General features: G+C 44.6%; 1 protein-coding gene across 1 annotated transcript in view; it reads left to right on the top strand.

The window, feature by feature from the left end:
- The window catches only part of GBA2 (glucosylceramidase beta 2), a 181,230-nt gene that overhangs the window by 122,354 nt on the left and 32,403 nt on the right, over positions 1 to 26,473 (top strand). Inside the window, exons 8-11 of the mRNA XM_033936957.1 lie at positions 1,273 to 1,398; positions 9,444 to 9,583; positions 18,199 to 18,303; positions 25,669 to 25,776. Of these exons, the coding sequence (XP_033792848.1) occupies positions 1,273 to 1,398; positions 9,444 to 9,583; positions 18,199 to 18,303; positions 25,669 to 25,776 (479 nt within the window). The remainder of the gene's footprint in view (positions 1 to 1,272; positions 1,399 to 9,443; positions 9,584 to 18,198; positions 18,304 to 25,668; positions 25,777 to 26,473) is intronic.

Genomic DNA, 26,473 nt, shown 5'->3' with positions numbered 1-26,473 from the left:
CAGCCTCCTCCCTCTTCCCCCACTGGTTTCACTGGTTCTCTTCAGAGACCCTCTGCATAGCTCAGCTTTTCCCACAGCCCCGCCTTTTTGGGCCTAGGATCCTACCACAAAAGGGGGAGCATGAAGAGCTATAACGGGCTAAACTCTGAAAAATATGCTGACTCTTAGCCATATTTCTGGCTTTGAGATGGGTAGTTTACACGTTTTTGGACTCCTGAAAAAAATCCAGACAATTATTAACCTTAGCCTCCTGAATCCTAAGCACATCTGACAGGGCCTCCTAAATAGGGTTAAAAAAATGAGGACATGTAGTCCTGCCCCCAGCTCCACCCCCAAACGAACATCATCTCTTCATCCCTGAGCTCAGGGCTGTGTCTAGAGGGCCTCTGAGCATGTGCAGATGATGTCATGTTGCTTCTGCGCATGCTCAAGCACCCTCCAGATGAGCTTGGGGCCTTCAAAAACCTGGACAAATGGTTTTCCTGGACATCTGGCACCCCTATCTATGCCCAGCATTTCTTGTCTATGCCTTCTTCCTCCCTTCCCTTCTTCCCACACCAAGTCCAGCATCTCTCTCGCTCTCGCACTCTCTCTCTCTCGCTTGCAGGTGCCTACAAAGAATGACATCCGTCTATAGAGACACCTACTGGTGCCTTCATCAAAAGTAGGTGTGGCTTAAGCCTGAAGTGGACGTAGACACGATTCTCATCACAGGTAGGCGTTGTAAATGTAGACCTGTAATATCCTGGCCTACATTTCCAGTGCCTACTTTTGATGTGGCTGCAATTCTGCAGATGGCTCCAGAGCGTGACTGACATGCGAACGATGCCACTTTTGTAGGCGGCTCCCAATAATGGTGCTGTTTGCACAATCCTGCCCTCGGTGTCTTTCCTCAGTTTCAGCTCTACTTCACCTTGCACTTTGAAGCAGTTGTCTGTTTTCCCCTATAAAAACAAACAGGACAATTTATATCTTTCTTTTAATCCCACCCCCTTTTGGGAACTACTTTGCTACATCCCACTTGTTCTGGAATAGTCTGATAGGACTAAAGGAAAGAAAGTTATCAGGTAAGATGTATCTTTTCCTTCATTCATTAAAAGGTTTCTCGACCTGCAGTTTGAGCACTGCTTATGACCTGGATGTGTACCAAACAGTCTTCATGTGAATATAAGCCAAAGGAATAAAAGGTCAGAACTAGTCAGAAATAGAAACAAAAGACAAATCCTCATATAGGTTGTTAAGACTTACCTTGAGATTCTCTTTCTGTTTCAGACGTTATACTCGGTTTTTTGGCAGTTCCGAAGATGCCGGCCCTGCTCTCTCTCTCTATGCACTAACACATTACAGAGACTGGGAGTGTAAGATAGAAGCATGGCAGAAACCTATTCTGGACAACAGGTAAGAGTGCCTTAAACTGTTTTCTTCTAGCATCTAACCAAAACACATCGGAAAGAACTGAGATCCCTTTCCTGTAAGAGTGCAGGGCCCAGAAACATAAGCATGCGAGCAAGCATAGGTCCCTTCCGTCCAGAAAGAAAAAGTTATTGTCACCGTCCCCTAGACCTGCGCAGGCCAGAGACGGAAGCAAAGGCACATCTAAGGGTCATATCTTCACAAGCCTTCATTCTGCATGGAAACTCTGCAGTCTGTGATTCTAGCGGTTCAGCCGGGGGAATTTCTGTCCTCTCTCGATCTGACCAAGGCCTACTTACATATTCCTATTCTGGCCTCCCATCATCGCTTCCTGTGCTTTGCGATCTTGGGGGCAATACTATCAGTTACTTTTCTTTTGTCTGGCCACGGCTCCAAGGTGATGGTGGTCATCGCGGCAGCGTTGCGCAAAGAGGGCATTCTTGTTCATCCTTATCTGGACGACTGGTTGATTCGAGCCAAGCTGTTCCAGGACAGTACTCGGATCACGGCTCGGGTGGTGGAGTTTCTGCAGTCGCTGGGATGGGTAGTCAACCTTGCAAAGAGCCAGTTGTCTCCGTCTCAGTACTTGGAATATCTTGGGATCCTGTTTGACACCTCCTTGGGGAAGGTCTTCCTTCTGGAGGCTCAGGTGAGCAAATTGCAATCTCAAATTATGGCATCCTAGTAGCCTCGGGCACAGGATTTCCTTCAAGTCTTGGGATCGATGGCGGCCTCCCTTGGCCCACATGCATCCTCTTCAGTATGCTATTCTTCGGAGGTGGTTGCCTCCGAGGCACAGTCTGGATCACCCTGTTCCACCCCTGGGCTTAGCTCAGGGCAATCTTCACTGGTAGTTTCAGACCCCCCCATCTTGTACAAGGGTGAATCTGGATCAGCTGCAGTGGACGGTGCTGCTCACGGATGTCAGTCTTTTTGGTTGGGGGGCTCAGTGTCTAGGTCACTCAGCTCAGGGCACCTGGTCCATGGAGGAGGCTTCTTGGTCGATCAGTGTTTTGGAGACCAGAGCCATCCGTCTGGCATTGCTAGCCTTCCAGTCCTTTCTGATGGGCAACTAAGACAGAGTTCTGTCGGACAATGCCATGACAGTGGCCTATGTCAATCATCAGGGGAGCACTTTGGTGGTGCAGGAGGCGACTGCTCATGGTCTGGGCGGAGTCGCACCTTCAAGAGATCTCAGCATCCCACATAGCTGGAATGGAGAATGTTCAGGCGGTCTAACTAAGTCGTCCCGTGCTAAATCCCAGAGAGTGGTATCTAAGCCCCGTGGCCTTTCAGTTGATAGTGCAGTCTTGGGGGTCAGCCCCTCATGGACCTGATGGCCACAAGTGTCAACGCCAAAACGCCCCGCTTCTTCTGTCATCGCAGAGACGGTCAGGCCGAGGGCCTGGATACTCTGGTTCAACTATGACCAACGGAGAGGCTGTTGTATGTGTTCCCTCCATCTCCATTAGTGGGCAGAGTTCTTTTCTGCGTAATTCGCCATCCGGGCCTCGTGGTTCTAGTGGCTCTGGATTCACCTCGACGACCATGGTACGCGGATCTGGTGAGGCATCTGGTGTCAGATCCTCTTCATCTGCCTCTCTTGGATGACCTTCTAACTTAGGGTCCCATTCCAATGTTCGATCTGGATCCCTTTTGTCTTGCAGCTTGGCTCTTGAAAGGGGTCGCCTAGGTAAGAAGGGGTATTCATATAAAGTGATCTCAACTTTATTGGGGTCCCGGAGGCTTTCCACCTTTCGGGCTTATGTGAGGGTTGGTGTCTATTTGAGGAGTGGTGTGATGCATGTGGAGTGGTCTTTTTTTGCGCTTCCCTGTCTTAACATCTTACAGTTTTTGCAGGATGGCCTGGATAGAGGACTGGCTTGGCCTTCTCTCCGGGTTCAGCTTGCGGCCTTGTCAGCCTTTCGGGGGTTAGTGACAGGTCAGCGTTTGACTGCCATTCCTGATGTGCTTCGCTTCTTGTGGGCAGCCAAGTTGCTCAGACCTCCCGTGCGGCCCTCTGTTCCATCTTGGGATCTCAATCTGATTCTGTCAGTTCTAGTGCGCCCTCCTTTTGAACCGTTGGGTGACTGTTCTTTGAAGGACCTTACTCTTACAGCGGTCTTCTTGGTGGCTATTACTTCAGCTAGATGTGTTTCTGAGCTTCAGGCTTTCTCTTGTAGGGCTCCCTTCTTGGAGTTTTCTAAGGAGCGGGTTGTCATGATGCCTGTTCTTCCTTTCTGCCAAAGGTAGTTTCTCCTTTTCATGTCACTCAGGCAGTGGTCCTCCCGGGCAAAGCAGAGACAGCTGCACAAGCTGGATGTCAGTCGAGTCCTTCGCTCTTATGTGCAGAGGACCCAGGAGTTCAGGAAATCAGATCAACTCTTTGTCCTTTTAGTGGGTCCTCATAAGGGGGATGGTGCGTCTAAGGCTACTATTGAATGCTGGATCAAGGAGACTATTGCTTCCGCTTATCTTCTGTAGAAGCCTGTTCCCAACTTTCTCAAGGCTAAGGGTCAGGCAGCTTCTTGGGCTGAATCTTCTCTAGTGCCTTCAATGGATATTTGCAAGGCTGCAGTTTGGACTTCTCTGCATTCCTTTGTCAGATACTACCGTGTGGATATTTACACGGGACGTGGTATTCAGTGTATGTGTTCTGGTGTCGGCCCTTGATGGGTGCTGCTTTAGTACGTCCCATTCATAAGAACTATAATAGTCTACCATTATTTATTTTTCACAACAAAATAAATAATTTAAGATCCAGACTAATGGTCTCTACAACCAACCACTGGACCTACCCAGTTGCTCATACAAAGATGGACCTAGAGTAGACATGTCCTGTAATAATTTTACTACTCCTTCCTGGCAACAATTCTGCAAAACTTACATGAAATACGCTGATTCCTATTGCAGCTTAGACTGCTGCCTACCAAACATTATGAAAGTTGCTCCAGTCACCTTCAAAGCCAAGCTACACAATTGGCTTTCCTCTCTATTACTGACCGGTACATTTCCCAAAGAACTAGGTCAGATTCTGATCACACCAATTGTAAAAAATCCTAAGGAATCTACTAAGCTGACATCAAATTAAAGACCTATTGCGAGCACTCCCTTATTTGTAAAGCTGATGGAAGGTTTGGTCAACCAGGACTTAGTAATGTATTTAGACAAATTCACCATACTACATGATAACCAATCAGTTTTTCGATCCGGGTTTAGTACCGAAACAGTCATTGCATCAGTGCTAGATTTCCTTCATAACTTATTCAGTCAAGGTACAAGTTCTGCAATTAGACTTAAGCAGTGCCTTCGATTTGGTCAATCATGCCATACTGATTGTTTGGAGTCAATTGATCTTTCAGGGTTTTTTGACTAAACGATCATATCAAGTCTATAGTGATTACAAACAATCCAGCAGCTGGGTAAACTCTTGCAGAGTGACGCAGGGCTCTCCACTATCCCCAACATTGTTTAACATTTACCTTGCCTCATTGGGGAACTTATTGCAAAGCTTAAAAGTCAAATTCTATATCTATGCAGACGATATCACTATAGTCATCTCCCTTACAACCCTGTCACCTGAAAGAAAGAATCATCTGTCATTCATTTTAAAACAGATCGAATTATGGATGAACGAATTAAAATTAAAATTCAACTCAGACAAAACCAAATTTTTCTTAGCAAGCCCAAATGATAAAATTATAGACTCAATGATTTTTGTGAATGGTCAGGTCTTCCCTATTGAAGATTCCATAAAAATTCTGGGAGTGATTCTGGACCGACACCTTACCCTAAATGTAGACACAGATTTATTGGTTAGGAAATGCTTTTTGACATTATGGAAACTCAGAACCATCAGAAAATATTTTGATGCAGTATCTTTCCACTTATTAGTTCAATCTTCCATCCTAAGCATACTGGACTACTGTAACATCATTTATTTAGTCCCTATTATCAAAAACTCCACTGGCTGCCCCTGGAAGCACGAGTTTTGTTTAAATTTTTTTGCCTTTGTTATAATTCAGTATTTGGCCTGGCCCCTATGTACCTGGTTTCTCAATTTAATCTGGACTGTGCCATTAGGCCTACACGCAGAATTCACATGTTCACCTATCCATCATTAAAGGACTGTCGCTACAAAAGATTCCTGAACAGAACTCTTACCTCCCAGGTAGGTAAATGGAACGACTGGCTGGGTAACATTATCATGCATTCCTCATCCTCCTTCAATTTTAGAAAGTCAATTAAAATGAATTTGTTTAATCAATTGTAACCCAAGAATCTTAGTGTTTCACTACTCCCATCCTGTACCTTATATTCGATGACTTTGTAATGTAACCAATTCGCTGATTGTCCAGCACCTCTTATTGTAAACCATCTCGAACTATTATGGCTTTGACGGTATATAAAAAAATTAATTATTATTATCACCAAGCGATTAGGTTCTTACCTGCTAATTTTCTTTCTGTTAGTTTGTAGACTGGTATAGTCCCCCACCTTGTCTGTCTTTGTGCTTTGTTTGCAGTTTTTTGCTGGCGTGCAGATTTTTGAGTTTTTCTGCGGGTTCTAGGGCCGGGGAGAATTAAAAACAGCGGCGATGGCTCAGCTAGCTTAGCTGGTGAGCTGTGGGGATGTTTTACTTCCAGGATCAAGTTCTATACATGTTTCAACGTGTTCCAAAAGATTTGTTGTTTTCTTACAGTCCTGTTTGGAGTGTCATTTACTGTTTTTCAGTTAAGAAATTTCCTTGGTTCTGCTTGGCTATTCGGCAAACTAGAGTAGCAAGAGGGGCATGCTGTACTGATATACAAGCTGAGGCATATTACCCATTTGTAAGGACTATAGCAGTCTACAAGCTAACAAAGAAAATTAGCATGTAAGAACCTAATTTCTTCTTTGTTTGTTTTTCCTCCAGCTAATGGCTGCAAATATAAAAAATTTCATGAGCGGCAATTCTTTTCAAGCTGCTATTCATGATAGTGATCTCAAGCATTTGCTCTCTGTCTCACTCTTATCTTCAGTTTAGAAGTCAACTAAAAACGCATCTCTTTAATAAATTTATAGGCAACTAGTTCTTCCCCAATTAGTTCATTCCTTGTCCTCTTCTGTAAACCACATTGAACTATTTGGTTATGTGGTCTAGAAATTAATCTATTGTATTGATCTTGGCCCCTCCCCCTAGAGCTGAACACCACACAGATAGGGGCTCTTCTTCCGACGATTGCAGTACCCAGAGCAAACTCTAGGAATTGAAATGAAAGCTACTCCTTTCTGAGGCTTGAGTCATCAGTAGACAAGTACATAAGCATTGTCAGATTGGCACGGACCGAAGGTCCATCGAGCCCAGTATCCTGTTTTCCAACAGTGGCTAATCCAGATCACAAGTACCTGGATAATCAGCATAAAATCTGTTTTACTACTTGGGATCTAGGTACTTAGGACCTGAGTTGGCCACTGTTGCAAACAGGATGCTGGGCTTGATGGACCTTCAGTCTGTCCCAATATGGCAACTCTTATGTGAGCCAAGTCTAGGACAATCAAGCCATTGTGACCTCACTGCTGAGGTTAGCTCTTAGGCATTGGTAGAATGAGGCATTATGACATCACAATATGAGCTCTGGAATGCTGCTACTGTTTGGGGTTTTTGTCTGGTACTTGGGACCTGGGTTGGCCATTGTTTGAAACAGAATACTGGGCTTGATGGACCTTCGGTCTATCACAGTATAGCAATTCTTATTCCGTGCTCCTTATTCCAGGAATAACCATTGGATTTTCCCTAGTCCAACTTAATAATGGTTTATTGACTTTTGGTCCAGGAACTTATCCAAATCTTTTTTTTTTTAAACTCTGCTATGCTAACAGGCGTTTACCACACTCTCTGGCAGTGAATTCCAAAGCTTAATTAAACATTGAATGGAGAGAAATTTTCTCTGATTTGTTTTAATTACATTACTTAGTAACACATTGCATGTCATTGAGCCCTTGTATTTTTGGAAAGAGTAAACAAATGATTCATGTCTTCCCATTCCACTCCACTCATGATTTTATAGATTATATTTCCTCTCAGTTGTCTCATTTCTAAACTGAAGCACCTTAACCTCTTGAGTCCTTCCTCATAGAAGAGTTGCTTTCATAGGGAGCCTAGGACAAAAGCTGCTTCTCTGGCCAGGTTCAAATCTAGGCTAAAAGCCCATCTTCTTGAGGCTGCTTTGAACTCTTAACCCCTGTTCACCTGTTCAGTTCCCATGTCTGTTTTAATCATTACCACAATAAATAACTCTGCAAAAAGAACTGGGGCCGAAGACCAACACCTTCTCCCACCATCTAAAAGTTTCCATCTCCACCCATCCTTTTTTGTCTGTCAGAATTCAAAAAATGTGGCCAAAGACTACCCTGCCACAATTTAAACATCATAAACAGTCCCGCCAAAATTCAAATTCATGACCCCTTTCTCAGTCAGGTCAGTGAACCCACTATATATATAAAGACAAACTGCAGACCTCACAGCATACCCTGAAAAAAGCCACAGCATGATGGCTGAAACGTCGGTTCTACCTACCTAGACACGGCGAGATCCAGAAAACAGCATCAATAATATTGCCGTAATTTGTCCTGTTTTCTGTCTTGAATAGATTGTAAGCTCTGTTGAGCAGGAAATCTCTCCTATATCTAGTAGCAAAGTAGAAATAAGCAGCAGTAGTGGTATATTGTAATTGTGGTCACTCTTCCCCGTACCTTTTCTAATGTGGTGTTCAGGATGTGGTTGCATCATGGAGCAATATAGAAATGAAGTGATAATATTATCTATTTTGTTTTCTGTTTCCTTCCTAATAATTGCTGTCACTGCACCCTGAGCAGAGGGCTTCACTGTATCATCAACAGCGTGATATTTATGTTCTTTTCCTGGGTGGTGAAGGTTCTCAATCCACGCCTCAGGGCACAGCAAGCTAGTCTGGTTTTCAAGATATCTTCAGTGAATATGCTTAAGATAGATTTGCATACAGTGGAAGCAGTGCATGCAAATTTCTCTTACGTAAATTCCTGAGGGATATCTTATAAAACTGCCTGGCTGGTTATGTCCTAAGGACTGAGTGGAGAACCACTGCAGTAGACAAAACCACATGCACAGATGGACCCTTTCTCTAGAGCTGCTGGGCCCGCAGGCAGAAACACAGGTGGTGGCCCTGTTCCTAGAAGGAGCCAAGTCTTACTAAGGTTACAGAGCTCAAATTGATGGCAGCACAGACACAGATGCAAGAAATTCCACAACCCTGAGCAGGGACCGTCTATTACATGTTAAATGTACAGTGCAGTGTGTGCCTTTTAACACTATAGAAATGATAAACAGTAGTAGTAGATGAGGGCTGTTCTCTATAGGGTGCAGTGCCAAGTTTCAGAAGCACATATGGGCATCCTTCTTTGTAGGACTGCCACTAGTAAAGAAACAAACAGGGGCCCCTGTCACTGAGGATGGCAGAAGCATACAAATGAGGCCCCTATTCTCTCCAGGTCTGTATGGCCAAAGGGAAGGAGCTGATGATACACATAGAGAATCTTTCTTTCTAGGGCTGCTAGGCTCAAAGGCACAAGTACAGTTCGTATTCTCCTTAGAGCTGAAGGGCACAGATTTCCAGTAAGAGAGTCATAAGTGAAGATCTTTCTTTCTAGAACAACGGGGCAGAGGCAAGGCTGATGGCTCCTTCTCTAGGATTGCAAAGGCCAGAGTCAGAAGCAGCAGCATAGATAAGGGCCCCTTCTCTCTAGGACTGTAATACCAGACACACAAGCAGAAGCATGGATGAGAGCCCCTTTTCCCTAGAGACAAAAGCAGCAGAAAAGATGGGGGTGCCTTCTCTCTAGCACTGCAGAGGTCAGAGACAGAATCAGCAGCACAAATGAGCTGCAGGATTATGTTAAAGAGTAGAGAGTTTTTGGCTTATGCACTTTTGCAGTGTTTTCCTGGAAGCTTTGCGTTGTTGCTTCTGTTGTCTTTCTTCTTTTAGAGTTATTTACTTTCTCTTTCTGCACAGAGACTTTCCAGCCTGGTACAAGTCAGCTCTCTTTAACGAACTATATTTTGTGGCTGATGGTGGAACAGTTTGGGTGGAAGACGAGAATAACATGCTCTCCAGAGTTCTGCAGGAGTTTGGACGTTTTGCATATTTAGAAGGTAAAGGAGGCAAATTTACCATCATCCAGGAAGAGAAAGTAAGGCCAGACGCAGGGCAGTGCAGCCTTGGAGTGAGAGAGTGAATAGAAGCTGTGAGATCCAGAGGGAAGGTAGTACAGGTGGATAGGGTGGGTACTTTGGGGAGTATACGGGGAAATTCATTTAATAAGAGGGAGGAGATGCTGGTGGAGTACTGGGAGGCTGTGATGATGAGATAGGGGGAGTGTGGGAGAATGTTAGCTGTAGAGCATAGTGGAGAGTTCTAGTTTAATAAGAGAGACACGGGAATGTGGGGAGGGAGAAATGAGGGAAACAGGTTCTGGGCAGAGGATGTATAATTTGGTTTAATAGCAGGAGACTCGGGAAATGAAGAGGAGGGGGAAGTACATGTGGACTCTAGGGAGTGTAGAGCAAGTTTCAGATAAGGAAGGAGTACATCAAGTCCATGAAATCTGACATTTAAGTTTAGTCTTTTTTTTTTTTTTTTACTAGGTTATGGTCTGCAGAGGATTTTCTAAACATTCAGATTCTGTGTAGGCTTGTCCTCTTTTTTCAACTGGATGTGTACTGGTATTCTAAAATAGTTCCAGTTCTGACATTGATAGGTAGGATTACTGAAGTTCTGTTGCAGATACATAGAAATCCATACTGTACCGGTTGATTCCCATGTCCCACAGACTGCAGAAGGGTATCATTTTAAGAACTTGACACTCCTCTGCTTCTGCAGTGGAGCACAGCACCCTCATCAGTTTTCCCTTCTGCAAGCGAACTCAGAAAATGTCTTTTGCTCTACTCTGCTTTGCTTTGTTATTTTTGGGTATTTTTTTCCATCAAATTTTTACAGTTCTTCATGACTTGGGTATTCAGTGGTCCCCTTCTCGTGCATACTTTGCCAGGGAAAATATATAGTCCTGCTGCTCTATGCCCAATCACATAGAATACCTGTGGAGCCAGCTTGCTTTGTGTCCCTTCAGGAGCACGGGGTCCATCCCCCTGGGAGCGGCTCACCTGCTAATTTTATCAGAGGCTTGAGCATAGGCTGTTTGGCCCCTGAATAAGAACCCTTGGGGTATCGGGGAGCCAGCTGTGTAATTTCTCTTCCCCCCCTCCCCTCCTGGTTGGTGTGTGAGGAAACCTGGGGGTTAGAGTCAGGGGTCTTAGTCTGACTAGCCAGAAGAATCCCTCAATGGTTGAGATCAGAGCAATTTATGAGGCAGACATCCTTCCCTATAGCCAGGCTGATTCAAACAAACTGGCACCAGATGTCACAGTGAGTACTTCTTCTATTATTCCCTAAAGGGAAAATCGGGGGGGGGGGGGGGGGGAGAGATCTGGAGTTCTGAGTTTTAGTGGTTTCTGGGGTTAGTACTCGGGTCCCCCCTCCTCCAAATCACTATTTTTTATTTTGCATTTAGCTCCAAAAGCCTGTTTTTGGCATGTGTGGTGTGCTGCTCAAATCAGGAAAAAAAATTTTGATTCAGCTTATTGAATTGATTTTTTTGATTCAATTAAATTTTCCTGCCCAAGTGGGTGTTGGGTTTTTTGGGGGGGGGTTTCCAAACATCCTGGTGAGTTTTATTTTAGCCTCTTCACCCCTTTCATAGCCTCTTCACCCCATTTGCCCTCTCCTACCCACACTGGTGCTATGGTGTAAACAAGATAAACAAAAAAGACTTTTCCTCTCTCTGTTAAATCCTAGCTCATGTTTGCGGTCTAACATCACCACTGGCAGGATACACATTTCAAATCTGACATATTATAATAGCAAAATAGAAAATAAAATTATTTTTTCTACTTTTTGTTGTCTGGTCATTATTCAGATCTTGTTGGTCCCAAGCTCTGGTTGTCTTCTGATAACTCGCTTTCCAGGGTCTCCTGCCCATTTGTTGTTTTCTTTTTTTCTCTATGCTAACCATCCATCTTCCATCTCTGTGTTCCCCTTCTGTTTCCCTCCCCTCCCCTGGAGGTCTGGCATCTTTCCTTTTTTTTGTCTCCATCCCCAGATCCACCTTTTATCAACTACCCTTTCATCCAGCATCTCTCCCTCCTTCTCCACCACCCCAGAGTCCACCATCTCTCCCTGTCTCTTCCCAACTACCCTCCTATCCAGTATCTCTATCCCCCCTTTCATACCATCCCTTATGTCCAACTTCTCTCCCTTTCTGTTCCTTCCCTCCCTAAATCCCATTGTCCACCATCTCTCTCCCTCTCCTCTGTTTTTAGACCCATTATTTCTTACCCCCCCCCCCCCCGGTCCAGCATATGCACATCTCTTTGAACCCCCCTTCCCTTCCTCCCTCCACTTCTACACCAGGGCTTCCCATCCCTGAAGGCCTGTCCCCCCACCCCTGAAGGCCTGCCTGTCCCCCCAAAGGCCTTGCATTCTACCCCTAAAGTCTTGAACCGTCCCCCCCCCTGAAGGCAGACCTGCCTGCACCACCACCCCGGGAAGGCATTTGTGTTCCCCCCTGGCCTCCCATGCATCAATTTACCCAATTCCAGCAGTGGAGCATCCTGCAGAGAGGATCACTGGTGCTAGCGATCTTTGCAGGCTGCTATCGGCCTCTGGAGCTGTCTTCCCTGTGCCGCAGTCCCGCCTCCCTCCTCTGATATCAAAGGCAGGATCGCAGCAGAGGAAACAACAGCTTCGGAGGCTGATGGCAGCCTGCAAAGATCGCTAGCACATGCGATCCTCTTTGCAGGCTGCTCCGCTGCTGGAATTAGGTAAATAGAAGAGCGGGAAGCTGGACACCGCAGCACTTTCCAACTGACCCTTGCCCTCTAAAGCAGGAGCGGCAACGGCTGACCAGCAAGAGGCAGTGCTGCTGCTCCTGCTTTAGGGGGTGAGGGGGGAGGGTCAGTCACCGAATCAAGAGGCCGTTTTTTTTGTTGTTGTTGTTGTTTTAAATCGAATCATGAATCGGGCAGCACTAGTGTGTAGTTGGGCTTTGTTTTTGTTTTTTTTAATGGTGACCATCTTGGATTTTTAGCAATTAGATTTAAAACTTTATTTTTTCTGCCTCAGAACCACTCATTTTTGCAAGTGACTGCCTCTGATGGTCGCCCCAGGCCTTTCTAGTCCCGGATTCTGCGTTGGGTACGCAGAGTTGCTGGTTGAAGAGCAGCCATATGCCATGGGATGTGGGAGGAAAGGGTGGGAACTCGGTCCCCAGTCAATTCTCCAAGGTCTTGGATCCCCTGAAAAACCGGTCCAAAGGGAAGAGATCTTGTTCAGATGAACCAAGCAGCGATGGGGTGAAATGCAAACACATGGTGGCGGATGATGCATTTCCTCTTCTCTAGTCTGGGATTACACAATGAGACTCAGGTCCTCCACTGCAAGGCTTCTGCAATTTTGTCAGCCTTTTATGGAAATACCAATCATCTGTAGCTCCACAGAGCCTTTTAGGGCAGGGCTCACAATTCGCATTTGCTGGTCAGTGGGCACAAACTCACATATTCTGGACTTCTCTGGTAGAACTAAAGGAGAGAAAATTATCTGCCATTAGGAAAGCTGTTTTCTTTCAATGGAGTTATCTTGAACAGAGCTGAACTTTATAGTGGTATTCTATGGAAGAACTTGACCTTGTAGAGACCTGAATGGCAAAATCAACAGGACATGGTTCACAGTGAGCCATGAAAGTATATACCTCAGGTCCTGCCAGTTCAGGTGGTAGGCGCGGGTGAGGGAGGCTGAAGTTATAAAAAGGGAAGGTATGTGTGAAGAATGTGATGTAGGAGAAGTTTAGAGAGAATTCAAGAATTAAAAGGGTGGGAGAGTGGGTGTAGGATTGGATTGGATTTATTACACTTGATATACCGCTAAGACAAATGTATTAAGTGGTTTATAGTACTATAGTAAGAATAAAATAAAACCACAATATCCAGTAATAATTGCACAGAAAACTTCCCAGGCGCCCTGAACGGGTTCTAAGAATACATACACAGTAGATTACATACACAGTCACCCATGGCCTTGCCAACCAGTCCAAGTTTGTGTCCCAGATGACTTCAAGTATCGCTGGTTCAACTTAGATGGGCGGTTAGGGTCTTCCAAGGTTGATGTGTGCTGGGCAGTCACTAATGTTCAGATCCATAATGTTGTTGAAATAGTATCAACTTCAATTGTTTACAAAAAGCATTTTTTAAAGGGAAGGAGGACTATGTGTGGGGTTCCTGTAGGGAATAATTCAGATAGTAAGAGAGAGGAGGTGATAAGAGAAAAACTCGTATATTAGGGAAGAGGGAAGGGAGTTTAAAGGAGAGCCGTGTAAGGAGAGGATCAGGTTATAAGAGGAAGGGGGAGTAGGTCTGGAGAGTGGTAGGGATGGTTAAGATTGGAAAGGGGAGAAGGAGTTTTGGTAAAGGAGTGGTATAAAAGGGGGAAGATTTAGTTATAAAGAGAAGGGGGAGTATCTTTGGAGAGAATGATGATGGGTGGGGAAAAGCTCAGGCTTTTAAGAGAGAGAGTATATGTGCAGTGGTGAAGTGTAGATTTGGGTAATTAAAGAGGATGTAATGGGAGAAGAACTGGTATGGAAGGAAAGAGTGGATATGAAGAGTCAGTGGGATTAACAGACAGACCTCAGCAGGGCCACCAAGGACTGTTAAGATTTTGAATTCACTACATAGTAACATAATAGATGACGGCAAATAAAGACCTGAATTGTCCATCCAGTCTGCCCAACCTGATTCAATCTAAAAATTTGTTTGTTTTTTCTTAGCTATTTCTGGGCAAGAATCCAAAGCTCTGCCTGTACTTTTCTTAAGTTCTAACGACTTGAAGTCTCCGTCAAAACTCACTCCAGCCCATCTACACCTTCTATCCGTCAACCACTTTCTAATCCAGTTCACCACCTTGGGTCCTATCTTCAGCCCTTCAAGTTTGTTCAAGAGCCTCCAGTGAGGAACCGTGTCAAAGGCTTTGCTGAAATCTAAGTAAATTACATCTAGCATATGTCCTCGATCCAGTTCTCTGGTCACCCTATCAAAAAATTCAATCAGGTTCATTTGACACAATTTAACTTTAGTAAAGCCATGTTGCCTCAGATCCTGTAACCCATTAAATTCTAGAAAGTTCACTATCCTTTCTTTCAGCAAAATTTCCATTATTTTTCCAACAACCAAAGTGAGGCTTACCGGCCTGTAGTTTCCTGCTTCATCCCTGTGAACACTTTTGTGAATAGGGAACACATCAGCTAATCTCCAGGAACCACTCCCATCTCCAGAGATTTTTTGAACAAGTCTTTAATAGGACCTGCCAGAACCTCTCTGAGCTCCCTCGGTATCCTGGGATGGATCCCGTATGGTCCCATCACCTTGTCCACCTTCAGTTTTTCAAGTTGCTCATAAACACTCTCCTTCATGAACGGCATAGAATCTACTCCATTTTCTCGTGTTACCTTGCCAGACAACCTCGGTCCTTCTCCAGGATTTTCTTCCGTGAACACAGAGTAGAAGTATTGTTTAGCACGTTTGCTTTTTCCTCATCACTCTCCACATATCGGTTCCTAATATCTTTTAGTTTAACAATTCCATTTTTCATCTTCCTCCTTTCACTGCTATATCTGAAAAATGTGTGTCTCCCTTTTTTACATTTTTAGCCATTTGCTCTTCCGCCTGCGCTTTCACCAGATGTATCTCTCTCTTGGCTTCTTTCAGTTTCACCCAGTAGTCTTTCTGCACTCCTTGGATTTTTTATATTTCAGGAAAGCCAACTCTTTTGCCTTTATTTTCTCCGCCACTAGTTTGGAGAATCATGTCGGTTTCCTTTTTCTCTTGTTTTTATTTATTTTCTTCTCGTAGAGTTCTGTAGCCATTTTTATCGCTCCTTTCAGCTTAGACTACTGTCTTTCCACTTCTCTTATGTCCTCCCATCCTAACAGCTCTTTTTTCAGGTACTCTCCCATTTCATTAAAGTCCGTAGGTTTGAAATCTAGGACTTTAAGTCTCTTGTGGCCACTCTCCACTTTAGCCGTTGGTATCAAACCAAACCATCTGATCCCTACTTCCCAGGTGAACACCCACTCGAACATTAGAGATACTCTCTCCATTTGTGAGGACCAGATCTAATATCGCTTTTTCCCTCATGGGTTCCGTCTCCATTTGTCTGAGCAGAGCCTCTTGAAAGGCATCCACAATCTCCCTACTTCTTTCCAATTCTGCAGACGGAACATTCCAGTCCGAACAGCAGCACCTCCTCTTTCCTTCCAAACTTTTGGATATCCACAATCAGATCCTTATCAATGCGATTGAGTCGGAGGTCTGTAGACTACACCCACGTAGATAGAAGTTCCATCTTCTCTTTTCAGAGCGATCCATATCACTTCTTCCTCTCCCCAGGTCCCTTGTATTTCGGTCGCTTGGATATTGATCTTTACATAGAGAACTACTCCTCCACCTTTTTGACCATCTTTGTCCTTCCTAAAAAGATTATAGCCCGATATGTTTACATCCCATCCATGGGATTCACTGAACCACGTCTGTGATAACGACAATATCCAGATCTGCCTCTAATATCAGGGCTTGCAGATCATGAACTTTGCTGCTTAGACTGCAAGCATTTGTGGTCATCGCTTTCCAGCAATTTTTCAACAGTAATCTCCTTTTTTGTAGTTTTTTGTTTCGCTTCACTTCCCGTTGCAGTGCTAAGAAGTGAGTTGCTGATATTGTTTACGTTGCAGTCTTTACTACCATCACATCTTTTCTTTTGCCGGGGGTGGTCTCTATAATTACATTACATTAGGGATTTCTATTCCGCCATTACCTTGCGGTTCAAGACGGATTACCAAAAAGTTATCGAAGGTGGATTACCAAAATATACCTGGTCATTTTCAGGGGGAATAGGGGGACTATTTGGTCCTATCCATGGAAGATCAAGAATAGAGCAGGTTGTTTTGGGGGGTCGGGGAGTTAGGGGGAGGAAAGAAGGAACTTGTGGGGTTAAGTCTTTTTCAGGGATTTCTTGAAAAGTATAGTCTATTTCTTTTCTGAATGTTTTGTATAGTCTGTTTTGTATGTATAATTTGTAATGTACGTATAATTTTGTAATGTTTTGTATGTATAATTGTCCTTCATACATACACCACCCCCACCTTCCAGTTTAAATGCCTAGAAACATATTGTCTAAATTTCTCCGCAAGGTTCCTTTTTCCTGCTGTAGTAATATGTAGCCCATCAGTACAATATAGTCTCTTGTCCTTCCATGTATTTCCCCATCCTCCTATGTACCTGAAGCCTTCTTGATGACACCAGGCTTTGAGCCATCTATTAAAGTCCTCTGGGAATTTGTACTTCACACTTCATAGGTCTCTCAAGGTTTTATATTTTAAGTATAAGCTGTCTAATGAATGCTAACATATTCTATCCAAAATCTAATCCCCCTCTAAAAAAAAAAATTTTCACTTAGCTTCTTTTTGGCCATGATTTATGTGTGTGATTGTTTTTCCAACCAGCAAAGTTTTATACTACTACAAGCTTCAGGTATAAGAGCCACAGACTCTGCCAGCACAGACTTTATAACGTCACAGCCCCCTTTCTGCCCCTACCACTCATTAGATGTTTTGTTAGTATCTTTTTAGTAACATTAGAAAGATATGCAAAAAAGTCTCTGTAATGAAGGGTTACTTATCTTTAACGGCTGAGAGTTTACTATGTCTGCCTTGCTGTGGTGTTATAAAGTCTGAGCTGGTAGAGTCTGTGGATCCATAATAGAAGAAAGAAGGACAGACAGCGGGAGAGACACAGAAAGTAAGAAAGAAAGAGGGAAAGGGGGCCTGGGAGCAATCTTGATTTGCTTTGGGGAAGGGGAGACAGAAGGGGGCCATGGAGAGACAGAAAGACGGGCAGGCAGGGCATTAGAACGAAAGACACACAGAAAGACAGCAGGAAGGGAGAAAGACAGACAGGGTGCCAGAGAGAGAACCAGAAAGAAAGAAGGACAGACAGCGAGAGGGAGAAAGACAGAAAGAAAGGAAGAGACAGAGAAAGTAAGAAAGAAAGACAGACATATATTCTTGCACCCGTTAATGTAACGGGCTTAAACACTAGAGTGTGTGTGCAGCAGCATTTCCCGGCCTTTTCTGTGCAGCAGCAGCATTTCCTGCCGCCCGCTTCCCAGCCGCCGTGTTTAAATTCAGAGAAAAGCACTGCATCGCGCTACCGCTGGCTTCGGCGTCTTCTATCCACTGTGGCCAAACCTAGCATAAACAGGAAGTAGTCGGAGAGGGCGGCCCGAAGTGGACAGAAGACGGCGAGGCCAGTGGTAGCGCGGTGCAACGCTTTTCTCTGAATTTAAATGCGGGTGAGCCGGTGAGAAGGAGGAGGCTTAAAAGTAGCTGGTTTTGGCAGTGAGTGAGGGTGGGAGGGGGGAGTCGCCGGCTGTGCTGTGTTTCTCCGCTTTCAGATTTGTCTAGCCGCCGCATATGCACTCCTGCTGGCCATGGACCTACTGATCACAGATCATAGGTCACAGAAGCACACAGGTAAGAGTGCGCATGCGCGGCCAGGGTTTTATTATATAGGATACAAGCCATTTATATTATAGTAGTTGCCTGTATGGATTGCAGTTTAAATTCAGATGACAGACAGCATGAAGGAATGTCTCTTTTTTTCAGGGCAGGAGTATCGCATGTACAATACCTATGATGTCCATTTCTATGCCTCCTTTGCTCTCCTCATGCTCTGGCCAGAGCTGCAGATAAGCCTGCAATACGACGTGGGTAAGAAATTTCTCTTGTCTCCTTTCCGATTCCGTGTAATGCATTTGTCTTGAGTCTGTCACCTTTTACCTTCACTTGTTCAAGAGCTATCGATTGAAAGAAGCCACCCTCCTTTATACCATGGAAGTATTTAAATATCTCTTTCTTCCCAAATATACATGTTTAGAAATCTTTGTCTCTCATATGCTTTAAAGACTGCTGACCGTTTCAATACGTACTGTCTGGAATGACTCCAACATGTTTAGATTCGTTTGAAGGTGTGATCTGTAGAACTGCATGGTACTCCAAATGTAGTCTCACCAGAAAATGATAGAGAAGCACTACCTACTCCTGGTGGAATTCTGCGCAAAATTTTTGAAAATTCTGCAAAGTTTGTTTGTAGTGTTTTACATAGAATTCTCCTATCCTGAAGCCTGAAATTCCTTCCTGCCTTTTTCTCTCTGAGGTTCCAGCCTCCTCAGTTTCCTCTCTCACTCCTACTGCAGTTCTGTCTCCCTCTAAATCCCACATTTCTGTAGCGCCTAGTAGACTGGTATAGTCATTATGAATGTGTTATATACTCACTGCTACCAGCAGGTGGAGACTGAGCACAAACTTGCAATCCAGTCTTCCTTGGTCTCTATTAAAGCAGGTGGTAAGACTAATTCGGCTCCCCTCTTAGTACTGTTGGAATATGTTTTGGACTCCTGGATTCCCCTTTTGTGCTGGATAGAGCTTAGACGGGTCCTGTTTGGCGAACCGTCCAACCTCAGGAGTGTTAAATTCGGCGAGTCTTGTGCTGGGTCCCTCCCCCTACCTCCCCACATTTTTGTAGAGGTGCCTCAGCCGGTGGCCTGGTCCCCTGGTTGGTCAGCCCTCCAGTTTTGAGAGCTGTGGAGTCTGTTCTGACTAAGTGGGGAAAAAAAATCCTGAGGTGTGTGCCTGTCTAAAGGGCTCAATTCCCTCTAAATCTGCAATTTGTATTGGGGGGGGGGGTTTCTCATCTAACTGGCACTTATTACGGCTAGGGTGTTTTTCAGCACAAAGAGCACTTTTAAGGGGGAAAAATGCTCATTGTGCTCCAGACACGAGGTACTCGTGGCCAGCCTGTGTAAGCATTGTGCAGGCCGGAGCGGTGGGGGAGTCTCATCGGCAGCGGTTGCCAGCGGCCAGGGCACCCCGTGCATGTACTTCACTGCCAGAACGGCTAGGGATTCCCTTTTCATGTCGGTCAGTTCCTCGGCCACAAGTGTCAACGCCAAAATGCCCCACTTCTTCAGTCATCGCAGAGACGGTCAGACCGAGGGCCTAGATGCTCTGGTTCAACCATGGCCAATGGAGGGTCTGTTGTATGTGTTCCGTGGCCATTAGTGGGCAGAGTTCTTCGCATAATTCGGCATCCAGGACTTGTGGTTCTGGTGGCTCCAGATTGGCCCCGACGACCGTGGTATGTGGATCTGTGAGGCATCTGGTGGCGAATCCTCTTCCTCTGCTTCTCTTGGACGACCTTCTGATTCAGAGTCCCATTTCAATGTTAGATCTGGGTCCTTTCTGACTTACGGCTTTGCTCTTGAAAGGGGTCGCCTATATATTAAGCGACCCCTTTCAAGAGCAAAGCCTAGGTAAGAAGGGGTATTAAGATAAAGTGATCTCAACTCTCTTAGGGTCACGAAGGCTTTCTACCTCTCGGGCTTATGTGAGGGTTTGGCATCTATTTGAGGAGTGGTGTAATGCGCGTAGAGTGGTCTCTTTTCACGCTTCCCTGCCTAACATCTTAGAGTTCTTGCAGGATGGCCTGGATGGGGGACTGGTTTGGTCTTCTCTCTGGGTTCAGCTTACGGTGTTGTCAGTCTTTCGTGGGTTTTTGAAAGGTCAGCGTTTGACTGCCATTCCTGCTGTGATTTGTTTCTTGCTGGTGGCCAAATTTGCTCAAGCCTCCTGTACGACCCTCTGTTCCATCTTGGGATCTGACTCTGTTTCTGTCAGTTCTAGTGTGCCAACCTTTTGAGCCATTGGGTGACTTCTTTGAAGGACTTTACTCTTAAAGCGGTTTTCTTGGTGGCCATTTGTTCTGCTAGACGTGTTTCTGAGCTGCAGGCTTTCTCTTGTAGGCTCCCTTCTTGGAGTTTTCTAGGGAGCGGGTTGTCATGAGGCCTGTTCCTTCCTTTCTGCCAAAGGTAGTTTCTCCTTTTCATGTCAATCAGGCAGTGATCCTCCTGGTGTTGGGTAACTGGGAGGGCTCTTCCGAGCATAGGCAGTTGCGTAAGTTGGATGTCAGTCGGGTCCTTTGCTCTTATGTGCAGAGGACCCAGGAGATCAGGAAAACAGATCATCTCTGTGTCCTCGCAGGTCCTTGTAAGCGGGTGGCGCTTCTAAGGCTACTATTTTGCGCTGGATTACAGAGACTATTTCTTCTGCTTATCTTCTGAAGAAAGTCTGTTCCAGAGTTTCTCAAGGCTCATGCCACTCTGGGTCAGGCAGCTTCTCTGAGTCTTCTCTTGTGCTTCCAGTAGATATTTGCAAGGCTGCAGTTTGGTCTTCTCTGGATTCCTTTGTCAGATACTACCGTGTGGATGTTCAAGCGCATCGGGACGTGGTATTTGGTGAATGTGTTCTTGTGTCGGCCCTTCAGGGGTCCCACCCTTAATGGGTACTGCTTTGGTACGTTCCATTCGTAAGGATTATACCAGTCTACCAGGCGCTACAGAAGGAGAAATTAGGTTCTTACCTGCTAATTTTCTTTGTTAGCCTGTAGACTGGTATAATCCCCCACCCTATCTGTCTTTGTGCGGTGATTGCGGGTTTTTGTTTTGGTCGCCTGCAGATTTTGGTTTTTCTGTGGGTTCTAGTATTTTTCTAGGGCAAGGGAGAATTAAGAACAACGGCTATGGCTTAGCTGGTGAGCTGTGGTGATATTTTCTATACCAGGACTAAGTTCTACACATATTCCAACAGTTGTTTACAGATGTTTGTTATTTTTACACTCCTGTTCGGAGTATGTTTTACTGTTTTCAGTTGAAGTTTTCCTAGGTTCTGCTTGGCTATTCGGCAGGCTGGATTGCAAGAGATAAAGCTGTACTGATATACAGTTTTGTGCTCAGTCTCCACCTGCTGGTGGCATTGAGGTATATTTCCCATTTCTAAGGACTATACCAATCTACAGGTTAACAGAAAGAAAATTAGCAGTAATTTCTCCTTCTCTCACTTGCTCCCTGAATATCCTACTTGGCCCCCATAGTCTGGCATCTCTCTCTCCCCCTCTCTCCACTGGAGGAGAATCCCTTCCTACCTCATTTCTGGTCTTGATCACACACTCTTCCTCTCTCTACAACTCCTCAACCCCCTCCCCCCTGCAAGTCCAGTATCCAAGTCACCTCACCCCACCCTACCCACCACCTCTCTCAATTGCACTGTGAATCCCTTCCCCCATGCCCCATGGTCTGGCATCTCTCTTGCTCTACAATAATCATCTCTTCCCCCCCCCCTTTTTTTTTGGCCTGTGTCTCCTTCTCATCCCCTTTCTGCTCTACTTACTGGTCCATCATCCATCTCCCCTCCCATCTCCTTTTCCTGTAGGTTTAGCATCTATGTAATATCTCCCCCCTCCCATTTGCAATCCAGCATCCATGTTCCCTCCTCTACACCCTCCCCACTTGCAGTTCAGGATCCATGTCACCTCCTCTTCCTTCCCCCCCCTCCCCCCCCACACACACACACTCCTGGTCCTAATATCCATGTTCCCTCCATCCAGGGAATTAAGAAACTGTCACTTACCTTGTTTGTTTTATGTGTATTTTATGTTTTTTATTATGTATGTTTATATTGTGAGTCGTCTTGGGAAAGGCGGGTTATAAATAAAATAAAGCAAAAACAAACATCCCCCCCTAAATTGTGGTCTAGCATCCCCTCCCCTGCATGGGACTGTCCTTTCTCTGACCAACCGACCCCCTCCCCGTGAGATCAGACGTACCTGCAGGCTTTCCAAAGCAGCAGTAGTGATGGCAGCTGTCTGGTTCCACAATGTTACATAATCAGCACCCACAGGCACCCTCTGGTGCAACTAAATGTGTAGAAGACCTCCGATGTGCTTGGAACCCTGCTTGACTCCACATTTTCCTGCAAACCTTAGATATCCAACCTGTGGGGGTGGGGGAAAACCTTCTACACTCTTAAGCAACTGAGACTGATCAAACTTTACTTCTGTAGCTACCACTTTACAATTCTGGTTCAAATGCTAGTCCTAGCACAACTCGACTATTGTAATTCTCTTTATGCGGGCATAACTTCCTCCCAAACGTACAAAGTCCAATTGATTCAGAACACCGCACGCTTCACTGGCTGCCAATAAATGCCTGAATCTTATTTCAACTCTCCTACATTGTAAGGGTATTCCATGTTCTTGAAGCAACGTATGTGAAAAGGGTGTTCAAGTCCTCCTCAACATGATGTAATTACTTCCCCTCTTGCAATAATTTAATCTTTATAATGTGCTGTAACTCTTTCCCCCATTGTAACAGTATAACCTTCTCTATGACGTGATGTAACCTTTCTCCATGATGCTGCATGGGTGTTTTGTTTTTGTAAATCACCTTGAAACTGTACTGGATAAGTGTGATTAAAAAGTCCTGATTAGATTAGTTAAAGTAGTCTGTGAAGAGGATGGTCTTTATCCCTTTCTTGAACTTTCCAGTGTCCTTTTCTAGTTTTAATTCCTTCAGAAATATAGACACATGATGCCAGATAAAGACCAAATGGCCCATCCACAGTAACCATTATCTTTTCCTCTCTCTAAGAGATCCCATGTGCCTATCCCAGACTTTCTTAAATTCAGACAGTCTCTGTCTCCACCACCTCTTCCGGGAGACTGTTCCATGCATCTACCACCTTTTCTGTAAAAAAAAGTATTTCCTTAGATTACTCCTGAGCCTATCGCCTCTTAAGTTCATCCTATGCCCTTTCATTCCAGAGCTTCCTTTCAAATGAGAGACTCGACTTGTGCATTTATAGCATGTAGATATTTAAACATCTATCATATCTCCCCTCTCCTGCCTTTCCTCCAAAATACACATTGAGATCTTTAAGTCTGTCCCCATACCCCTTGGAGCCATCACGAGAACATTCTTGTCCTGACGCATTTGTACTTGATGTCTCTGAAGGAGAATATTTCCAACAGGTATTCTTGCCTCGTGCACAGGGCGCGTGCTGGTGTATGGTAATGTAGTCTGGCTGCTAGATATTTTGGTTCTGAGAGATGAATGATTTTGTATGTCAGCAACAAGATCTTGAATTTCACCCTGCTTTCAATCGGGAACCAGTGTAACTCTTTTAGTAGCGGGGTGGCACATGTCTGCCTTGATTTTCCCAGAAGAAATCTTGCTGCTGCATTTTGTACCATTTGAATCTGGAATGCCCAGCAGGATCGCATTGCAGTAATCAAAGATTGAGAGTACTAGGGTTATTATTACATTGGACATTGCTTGATGGGTGAGGTAGGATTTAAGTCCTCTAACCCAGTAGAGTTTGCCATAAACATTTTTCACAATGTGTTTAGCTGCAATGTAATGTTTAGGTTTGGGTGGATGATTTTATGATATCGCCGTTCAGAGTTAGTTGGTATCTTGGGCTATTTCCTCCCCATTAGTTAATGAGAAGTAGTTCTGTTTTATCCTTGTTAGCTACTAGTCCATTTGTTTGGAACCATCTGAAGATTTTCTCTAGGCCTGTCTTGGTCCACTGTTTAGTTCGCATCCTGTTTCTTCAGTGGGATGATCAGTTGGACATTGTCTGTGTAGATGTATCATTTCCATCCCAGTTTTCTGATGAATTTCCCTAATGGTTGGAGGAAGATGTTTGACCAACATGGGTGACATAACGGATCCCTCTGGTTACCCCTTATGTCTGTTTCTTTCCAGTTACTTGTGTTCCCCTGCCATTCTACCCTTGTTAGTCTTTTGGATAGAAAGGACTCTATCCATGCCATAACTTTTCCTTTGAGGCCCAATTCTATACACCTTGATTTTAGCAATGTAATGTAATGTAATTTATTTCTTATATACCGCTACATCCGTTAGGTTCTAACGTCCAATGTGTGTTGGACTAGGTCAGAAGCTGCTAAGGGGTCCAGGAACGCCAACAGTGCATATTCTCCTTTTGCATGGTGTTTGAGGATCAAGTCCTGTACTGGTACTAGCAGGGTTTCTCTGCTCAGGTGTCTTCTGAACCCTGATTGGGCCTAGTATAGCTTTGATGAGTTTTCTAGGAAGTCTGATATTTGTTGTCAGGCTAGTTTGTCTATTAGTGTAGATATCCACGGTTGGTTGGCTATCGGTCTATAGTTGGAGGGATCTTCTAGCTTTTTCTTTACTGGGCTTGATGATTGAGAGTTTCCCTTTAAGTGGAACATGTCCAAACTGTAATGATTCTTTGATGAGATCCATGAGATAGGAAAGTCTTGGGCCTACGAGCTCTCTCATCAGGTGTATCGGGCATGTGTCGAGGGATGGTGGGCCCGGTTTCTTCACCTGGATTTCTTGGATGGGTTCAAACGCTTCTATTGTGTCTCCTGTTTCCCCCATCTCTTTGTCTATTAATATGAGGTTATTTGGGCCGTTGTCTTTTGAATCAACTGTGATTTTATTTTATTTCTTTATCATTTTTGAGTTTTATGTTCAAATACAAAGAATTACATAGTAACATAGTAGATGACGGCAGATAAAGACCCGAATGGTCCATCCAGTCTGCCCAACCTGATTCAATTTAAATTTTTTTTTTTTTAATTTTTTCTTCTTAGCTATTTCTGGGCAAGAATCCAAAGCTTTACCCGGTACTGTGCTTGGATTCCAACTGCCGAAATCTCTGTTAAGACTTACTCTAGCCCATCTACACCCTCCCAGCCATTGAAGCCCTCCCCAGCCCATCCTCCACCAAACAGCCATACACAGGCACAGACTGTGCAAGTCTGCCCAGTACTGGCCTAGTTCAATATTTAATATTATTTTCTGATTCTAAATCTTCTGTGTTCATCCCATGCTTCTTTGAACTCAGTCACAGTTTTACTCTCCACCACCTCTCTCGGGAGCGCATTCCAGGCATCCACTACCCTCTCCGTAAAGTAGAATTTCCTAACATTGCCCCTGAATTTACCACCCCTCAACCTCAAATTATGTCCTCTGGTTTTACCATTTTCCTTTCTCTGGAAAAGATTTTGTTCTACGTTAATACCCTTCAAGTATTTGAACGTCTGAATCATATCTCCCCTGTCTCTCCTTTCCTCTAGGGCACTATAATCGAGTTGTGATAATATCAACATCTGAACCACCAATGCAAAGTGATGATCAAAAAAAGCTGCCTCCATCCTGTTTACATTCTTTTCTGTTCACTCTCTAGCTGCAGCAGTTCTGAAAGAAGACAGAGAGCAGAGAACCTATCTAATGAATGGAGATGTATCCTCTGTGAAAACTAGAAATGTTGTCCCGCATGATATTGGGGACCCAGGTAAGGAATGGGTGAGAATTGCAAGGAGAGAGCTGCTCCTGGGCCAAGATAATATCCAGGGAGGGAGCCGAGCAGGGATAGAACTTATCCTGTGCCAGGATAATACTTGGGATCTGTCACCATATCGAGGAAGCAATTGTCTCCTCTGCCAGGATAATACCCAGGGGATCTCTCTTCATATTGAGGTAGTCAGGCAAGAAGCAATTGTTTCCTTTGCCAGGATAATACCCTGGATCTTGCACCACATCTAGGGAGTCTGGCAGGGAAAGAGCTTCTCCTGTGTCAGGGTAATACTCAGGGTCTTGCATTGTGAAGGCTTCAAGCCAAAAAACCCCAGTGTTGATTAGAGTGAATGAACAGGTAGTTAAAATAAGCTATTGAAAAACAGAATCAGTATGTGAGTAAAATAGGACTTTGTAAATAATTTATTGGAAAGATAATGCAGGTAATGGCATGTGTAGAAGTGTATTGAGTGAGTGCCGGTTTGTCGGGGGGGGTGGAATATGGAGGGGTGTTTATGCATAACGTGTATGATGTGGATTTGTTGGAGGAGTACTGAATGAGTGGACGTGGAAAGTGTGTGTGGGTTGGGTGGCAGATAACGGGAAGCTTCTGGTGAGTTGAGTTTTGTGAGGATATGTTTCTGCACAATACAAGAACTTATGTGCACAACAGAAGAGCAGGACTTGGATGTGAT

The sequence above is a fragment of the Geotrypetes seraphini genome, chromosome 1 (genome assembly GCF_902459505.1).
Source record: "Geotrypetes seraphini chromosome 1, aGeoSer1.1, whole genome shotgun sequence".
In the NCBI taxonomy this organism is placed as follows: domain Eukaryota; kingdom Metazoa; phylum Chordata; class Amphibia; order Gymnophiona; family Dermophiidae; genus Geotrypetes; species Geotrypetes seraphini.
The sequence above is the reverse complement of the archived record's forward strand: the minus strand, read 5'-3'. Positions and strand labels throughout refer to the sequence as shown.